This window comes from Anguilla anguilla, chromosome 1 (assembly GCF_013347855.1).
Source record: "Anguilla anguilla isolate fAngAng1 chromosome 1, fAngAng1.pri, whole genome shotgun sequence".
Taxonomy (NCBI): domain Eukaryota; kingdom Metazoa; phylum Chordata; class Actinopteri; order Anguilliformes; family Anguillidae; genus Anguilla; species Anguilla anguilla.
The window spans coordinates 61,367,660-61,376,015 of record NC_049201.1 but is presented as its reverse complement, the minus strand read 5'-3'; the positions used below and the strand labels follow the sequence as shown (position 1 = coordinate 61,376,015).

Genomic DNA, 8,356 nt, shown 5'->3' with positions numbered 1-8,356 from the left:
AATTTGAGATCATGCCCATTTTTTAATATAGGCAGTGATTGTTCAGCTCTGGAATGTTTTCACTTAAGAAATTTTTAAGCAGTAAAAATCACCAGTTTCATATGAATGGCCAGGCAGTGAATGAGTTGATCGGGAGCCTCAGGTATATGCTGCCAATATCTCCCTCATGATTGGCCAGACAGGTCTCAGCAGGCCTGACTTTATACAGCACTTGCAAAACAACAGGGAGCCACTGCAAATGCACGGTGAATGTTAACACTGGGAACAGTTAACTCTCAAGTTGCTCCAAGGCACTGAGACAATCTACTAGGTGCCCAGTACAAATTCCTTTTTAAATAATGGTGGCCATGATGTAACATATAAAGATATTGTGGTTCATTACTCTAGCTTCAGTGTAGTACACTGTGCATTTCAACTCCTTCAAATCAGAAACTAGAACTAATTTGCAGGTCACATTTAACTGTCAAATCCAGAGAGCTTATGCAAAGTCTAAACTGAGAGCAAAATTTATGACAAAACCAACAATGAAATTAATTTGATATATTCTTCAAAAATGAGTCTTCAGAAGAATGATTTAAACATGAGGGACCAACCAAGAACATCTGCTTTAAATTCAGGTTTTAATTGATTTAACAAGGCAAAAAATTGCAGATGTGCCTTTTATCCAGTAAATCAAGCCTTAAAATAATCGCCCTCTGACAAAGCTCCAAAACAGTAACCAAAATTTCCATCTGTCCCCAAAGCGAAAACAAAAAAGCAAATCTCAAAAGTTCCAGAAATTTATCGCCCCAGTTTTATTCTCTAGTTACACGTGCTACCCCTTTTTAAACTTTCCCCATATAGAACACCACACATCCCCACATTAAAAGGTTTCCTGGTAGCCAGAGTATAGTGCATGAATTGCTTGTGTGCCATCAATTTGTGTCTTATGCATCCAAAACTATTTCTAGCTTATTTTTGCAGTTCTGCATCACAATTTCAAACTTTCCTTTGAGCTATTCATGCGCCGGGTCTTACCTTGGGTCTGCCAGGGATAAACTTTTATAAATCTCCATAATAAAACAAAAAAATATTTTATATAATTCTTAGCCAAAGCAGGGAGATACCCCAAAAAATAAGATCCAGCAAAACTCAAAATGTGTCAACTGGGAAAAAGACCAAGTGGTGCCTACAGCTTTTGACCGTTGACAAGAATTTTTCACTTTTTATATACTGAATTGAGTTGCTCTTAAGACAGTCCTCTAAAACTCACCTGCCCTCCCTCATTACAGATCTGAGTGATGACTTAAAAAGCCCAGTATAGCATGCCTCCTGCCAGCTTGGTAATTTACAATCATGATAAGTCACAAAAAATCAGTGCAAAATTAAACCAAAATTCACAGATTTGACAGAAAAAGAATTAAAATGAACGAATGAACAAATGAACGAGTGAGCGAATGAAATAAGCTCCAGGGTGAAAATGAGAAGATTAACACAAAGGGAGTGTTCCAAGTACAAGTTCACTGGTATTCAATGGAAGGGTCTGAAGGTGAGGAGGCGAGCTTGCTGCAGTGATTATTGGGCCATCTCCCCTGCGCGGCTTGGCGGAGACTCTAGTCTGGCATGTACGGACGGAGGTGGTCCTCGATGCCACCCACGCCCCAGGAGGTCAGCTGGTCCTGTGGCAGGTAGAGGCAGATGCTGCACAACTTGAAAACGGTGGCCTTGGTTTTTGGAGTCTGCTCAATGGTGAGGAAACAATTAGTCAAACTGGAAAAACTGTATTGACAAACAACACCTGTAAAACTTAATGGCATCAAAAACTTAATACGGTCTATATAAAAATCAAGAAAAACTACAAACCCAGGTGTGTCGGTCCAATATGAACAGCCAAGTAGAAAAATTTAGAAGACCCGCACACCAGTATAAAGTAATTAAATCTGAAGAGACTTCAGTGAAAATATTTAAGTACAAATTGCTCAAAATTCAAAGCAAAAGAACATTTCAGTCACAGACCTTCACCAGTGTCTAGATACACCAATGAACCATTCCACCATTATTCCATGTGAATCTATTTTCTGATGAAGGCCTATGACCAAAATGTTCATTTGCTTAGAATTTTGAGCAGTTTTTACTTAATATTTTTGCTGAAGCCTCTTCTTTGGATTTCATCCATTTAAATATACACCAGTGTGCAGGTCATCTACATTCTTCAACAATAATTAAAGATCGGCATTAACTTCAAAATTAAGGAGTGGCATGCACATAGTGAAGAAGAGATTTAGTGCAGCACAGAATTAACTTACCTGTAAGTGCTGTCTGTCCATAAAAAGGAACACAGACTGACTGGGGTTGTTCATGACCATTCCTGCCTTGTCCTTCCGGCTCACGGCGTGCAAAAACTGCTTCTCGTAGTCTCCGTGATGAAATTCAAACTTGGCCTGGGTGCAGAGATGAATACATTTGAACAGGTAGCTGCATTGGAGATGGCTCCAAAAAAAAAAAAAACCAAGTCTCAGGAGAGTACCAAAAGTCCAGCATAACTTAAGTGGTCATCTCATTTCTTTTTAAAGGATTTGTGTTTATTTATAGCAAGCCTGCTGAAGTGAACACAGAATTCTGGGTAGGCTTAATTACCCTTTGCTGCAGCAGTACGGTTGTATGAAAACATTCATAGCAGCAGCAAAATATTCATGAATATTACTGTATTCTGCAACAGTCATCAAAGCCAGATCAGAGAAGAAGTAAATGATCTGAAAATTCAGAAGACTTGTCTGCTCCAAGAGCATTCCTAGGGAGGGGAGGGGGAGGTTTAAAACAGCCTGGGAAGATTTTTTTAAAAGTCTTCAACTCACCTGAACAGGCCGAAAAGGTTCATCTTCAGAACCCTTCCATCTTGAGAACAAAAGACAGACTATCTTCTCAATGTCATTGCGTGGCCAGAGGATGAAGTCCATTTCCTGGGTGCATCCTATGACATCCTGAAATTAAATAAGACAGGAGATTCAGGCTGAGACTATATCCATTGTATGTGTACATTATTTGGCAGATGCTCTTATTTAAGGACAAAAAGTGCTTTGAACAGTATGACAACACAGCTTTACATCCACATATTAGCAACAAGTAACTACTGTCCACTCAATTTGTCCTATTCACTTCAACTTTCTGAACACAAACACACAAAAAGCTATCACACATTGCACAACTTAATCCTCAACACTTATTCCCTTTAAATTTAAGAACTCATTTTTATACTGGGTTACCCTAGGTATATAATGTTTCTCTACCTTAACCTACCAACGGAAATATTTAGCATTGCTGTAGAGGATTAATCTACAACTGTGGTTCCACTCTTGGATAGCCTTGACTGTGTATCACTACAATGACAGTAACCATGCATGCAGTTAACATTCTGTGCTTCATCTACTCTTAATATCACTCACATATATACATTACGCGTAGTGGCCCTTATCTTTGGGGCTTGAGTTTTTGGATTGATATGCGATAAAAACTGGCCCATCATTCCCAAGCACAACAACATGGTCACACAAATATGTATTCACTGGTAGACATAACTTACCCTACGCATCGACTGGTAGCGAGGGGCATGTAACTGTACCACGTCCTTCTGCAGCAGTTCCAGAGAACTTTCTAACGAGTAGCTGGAATCCCGCACGCCTTTAATAATATTCTCTTCATAGTTATTGGTCATCACCGGTACCACTTCAGCTACTTCGAAAAGTGCAGATTTCTTCTTCTATTGAATGAGGGAGAGGAAAGACAGGTGCATTACTGATTAGGCAGCAGTTACATTAATGACCAACTGAACCGAATGGAGAGCTTGTTCTTATCGATGAAAGCAGACTGGCTGCTTAAATACCGTGGAATTCAGGCAGCAGCAAAGCTCACTGAATTTTGCACGTCACACAGACTGGCCGACGACGGAAAACGTTAAGTGACAACTGAATGTCCCCTACTGTTCCCTCTACAGGTGATGGTATCAATTATCGGTCTGGAGTTTGACAGTGCTGAATTGGACAGTCTTATCTGGGCGGGGAGTACCGCAGTAGTACCTTCGACAAAGGTACATAACCTCCACTCCAGGGTTTAACATCCAGTGGCATACAGGGGCAAAAGCGTAAAAGGTAAATCATATGAAGTACAATTCAGACGTCAGACAAGGCATCCGTGTGACCTTGCTGACAGAACTGACATTGTGGGAAATGTACAACAACCATACTCCACCAGTCCTGAGACATCGCATGAAATGTACGCTCACCTTTTCTTTGAACACGAAAGCGATGTACATCTTAAAATCAAACTGGTCAGCAAGAGACTCCTTTTTCTTCCGAAGCTGAGCACGTAGCCTGTTCATTGTTTGTTTTCTTCGGGAGTTTGGGTCCCCCATTGTGAAATACAGATGGTTATCGCTTTCCTTCTGTGGTTTTGTCGTTTAATTAACCCTAACTAGCACATTGTGTGAAATGAGGAGTTCCCTTTTTGGAAACAAGACAAAACAAAGAATCCTACAAAAAGCTAATTGGAATAGCTACTCTAACTTTAAACAAAGTGGCTGATGAGAATTTAAGTCATTTTCTTTTCTACTGACTCAAGGGTGCGCAGGGTAAGGGGTTACATTTTGGGAAATATTTTGATTTTAATTGATTATGATCATGCTGCAAAAATAGGTGGATCTAGTTAGTTTTAAGCCCAAATATTCTTTAATTCATCTAAGGTTACTCAGTCTCACCAAGGGTTAACAAAAACGGCAACTTTAACCAAGAGAGGAAAAAGTCAGCTAAACTTAAGATGCGATTTATTCCTATACAAAATGCAACTGACAAAACATGATGCCTCCAAACGCATGCTGACCCAGCCGCTTGCTGGCTAGCTAACGTTACCGTAATACAAAACCAAAAATAAAACAATACACGTGGCTAGCTAAGTCTGTTTTCTCCCAGCCTCGTCCATGGTTGGCGTGTTGGTTTGTAGTTCTTTGGAGAGGCCGTTTTATGAACGGGTTACCATCCAAGGCTGTGGGGTACAGAGGATCGCGACTGGTAAAAGCAGGTTCGAGGGTTTGACCCCAGGAAAAACAAAAGAAAAGTGAGTCGTCATTTCGGAGTTCTCTAGCAATAAAACTGCCCCAACATCTGCGGTCATAGTTATGGCGTTATTTAAGTGCCCCGGGATAACGTTAGCTACTCTGCAACTAATGTAGCCAGCTAGCTAACCAGCCAGCTACATCTTATCTTACTCGGCGTAATCGAGGCCTACCAAATAACGTCCTCCGTTTTTACATTCTCAGTCTGGTTCAGTTAGAACGTTACACACAATCCAGCTATCAACTACTTACTGTAGCTAGCTGGAAAGCTAGCTACCATTGTAAGAAACGATTTTATTGTATGTCGACAGCCATGGTTAATATGCGTAGCTAGCTAGCCAGCTATCTGCGCTTCACTCCATTAAAAAAACAAAACGAGTTAAAGATAACTGCGAATAAGAACAGCTAGCTAGCTGGCGAAATTCGCTAGTTAGCAACCTTGATACAGATAGTTACCGCGACTAAGCGTCCTCGGTGCTGTCTTGGTGGTAACTTACTCGCTAGCAAGCCAAGTTATTATCTAACAAGCTAGCTTGTTCTCTTGTTTTCTTCTGTTGTTTTTTTTTTCAGTAACGTTAGCTACGTTAGCTGGTCAGCTCCCACACCTAGTACAAGCCATGTCAAGATAAACGGACAAACCAACTGAAATCCCCCATTCTTTCAATCAGTATACATCGAATTTTGCTCCTTGGCGGCCCCATACTAAACAATGTATGTATAAATGTTGTTTCGTCTCCTGTTTTTTGTCCTCGGCCTGCGCTTCCTTGTCGTCTGAAATAACTTGTTCGCTGCTGAACAAACAACTCAAAATGGCTGACCTACGTCACGGTCTAGCTAGCTACGTAAATACAGGAGTTCAAAGGAACATGAATAACACATCTGACGGTTTGTAAGGACAAAATATCCTTTCGTGATAATATCGAGGAAATCTACTAAAAATACATCGAATAAAATAATTACAACTGCATTTACTGAATATGTTTTGTTTCGTGTATAGCCTATGCATATGACTGTGACGATACCGTAAACAATGATTTAGATGCGCAAAAAAAATTACGTGCCCTGAATTTATTTCCAACTGTAAAACATGATATTGTGAAATATGATAAAAACTTACACGATATTCCAGTTTAAATATAAAGTGTCCACAGTGTCCTATTTGTAGCAGCCTAGAACATAGGGAAAGGTTTAAGAAATATTTCAACTGTACAGTGCATACTTGCCAAGACCACATTTTTGTTCAAACTCTAAAGCTATACATTTAATCCTCTGGTACAGACATCCAAGGACCACGTACTGTTTCACATGGCATTCCCCCACCACCATAACCGTATCACGGCATTTACTGATTCAACCTTTCCAATTCTTCCTTTACCACCTGAAAATCTGTTCCCCCTGGACTTACTTGTCACTGATCCAGTGAATGACTAATGAAAACACTGTAACTGAATGTATACGTTCCCTATTTATCATATTTATGATATGTCAGGCCTATATTGTTGTGTACTTACAATTTATTGTGTTTATTTAGCTACCATTCCAGAGTATTTAAGGATCTATTACGTGAAACAGTGAACAAAACAGAAACAAAATAGTCACAAAGTTTTTTGGCAATTAAGATAAAAAATTAACAGAAAAAATATTCTGCCCAGAAATGCAACATTATGCCACAATATCATAATAGACTCTATACTATAATCCATAAAAGCATGATTGACTTAAATCAGGGGTGCCAAACTTCAGTCCTAAAGGACCAGACGTGTCAGTAGTTTTTTGTGGTTTCCTTTCAATCACTAGCCAATATAGGCCTTGGAAACAAGCTAGGTTTGTGTGCTCTTTAGCAGCTCAGTGAGCACTCAAGCCTTCCAGAATTCAAATTTGACATCCCTGCTTTAAATAATAATGCATTTGCATGGTTCCAAACAAGGATTCACAAGAGCAACATTCATTTGCACACATAATGTCTAACAATGAGGCAAAATTTACATGGTGAACGATATCACAATTAAATTGTGATTTATTTGCTGATAATGGACTAAATTGACCTTCAAGTAAGGTATTAACAGCTTCTTGAAAGTTAGGTCAGCAGTGATCACAGTCAAGAGAAAGGAGACGATGAGAGAAGAAACATCAACATATTTTGTTAGACGGAAGAACAGACAGTAGTAGCAGTGGTCTGAATAAGCTGAGGTAGTCTGGTTCCACATATTGGAAGACCATTTAATAGACAGTTATAGCAGTGTAGGCTCTTACAAGGAGTTGGGTAGCATATCAGTGGCACAAAATGAACTTCTCTAATGTTTGAGGAGGGCTGCAGGACTGACAGATAGAATACAAAGTGAAGGAATGATTCTTGTCAGTATTTACAGAAAGTTTCTCTTCCATTTGGGAGAACACCACACAGATGTGTGGAGAGGTCATGGAAAGTGGAACATTTCATTCTGTAATTTTAAATTCCTTGTACTCGTACTATTTGCCTCATTAAAGGTTTTCTTTAGACTGTGTCGCAACAGATAAAAATAATAATCAGCTAATACACAAGAACTTGACAACTGATGCAGGCTAGATTCTAGAACAGGGCTCATGTTTATTTGAAAAATAATTCTTCCATGGTAGGCAAGATACAACAGATTTGGTTTACACACATGGCTTCACTCTAATGGTCTGCAATGTCTTGGAACGGTCAGCGGCCAACCAGTCACATGTCAACTTTTCATACCACACAATAGATGACATCCATCACACGCATTTCAAGTGTATAATTAACTCAAGGGTTTATGCATACCTTGCAGGCATTACCAAGTCTGACAGTCTTTTATTAAATAAGGAATATGTGACCACATTCTCACCAAAAATGTGAATCAAGATAAATAACTTGACTGTAGATACTGCAGCTGCGTATACCTCCATAAATATTTGAATAACATCTGTTCAGTGTTAATCTACTACTCAACCATATTTCACATGATTTCTACTGTAATGATGATTTTATTTTTTCAAAGAGCAACAGAATTAAAGCAGAATCAAAACCCAATCATGAATATGCACAGACATATAATTGTGTATATAATTATGCAAAAATAAACTTTATTGCCACAAACAGAAAAACGTATGATAACCTTAAAAACAAGGTGGAAACCAAACAAAACTCAAACAAGTGGGACCCAAACCTCAACGAATATTACAGTGCAGGTCACTTAATTCTGTACAGAATTTCAGAAGAAATAACATCTGTTTAAAGAGCAGATAAAGACAAGAGAAGATAAGATAAGA

At 39.1% G+C, this 8,356-nt stretch overlaps 1 protein-coding gene across 1 annotated transcript; it reads right to left on the bottom strand.

Annotated features, from left to right (window-relative positions):
* Nucleotides 1-525: 525 nt before the first annotated feature.
* Nucleotides 526-5,914, bottom strand: c1h6orf62 (chromosome 1 C6orf62 homolog). Its single transcript, XM_035423193.1, has 5 exons — nucleotides 4,259-5,914; nucleotides 3,560-3,736; nucleotides 2,835-2,960; nucleotides 2,286-2,420; nucleotides 526-1,718 (listed from the first exon to the last, which is right to left on the bottom strand). Exons 1-5 carry the CDS (start codon nucleotides 4,385-4,387, stop codon nucleotides 1,593-1,595), a joined length of 693 nt encoding a protein of 230 aa, XP_035279084.1. The 5' UTR covers nucleotides 4,388-5,914; the 3' UTR covers nucleotides 526-1,592.
* Nucleotides 5,915-8,356: the final 2,442 nt, after the last annotated feature.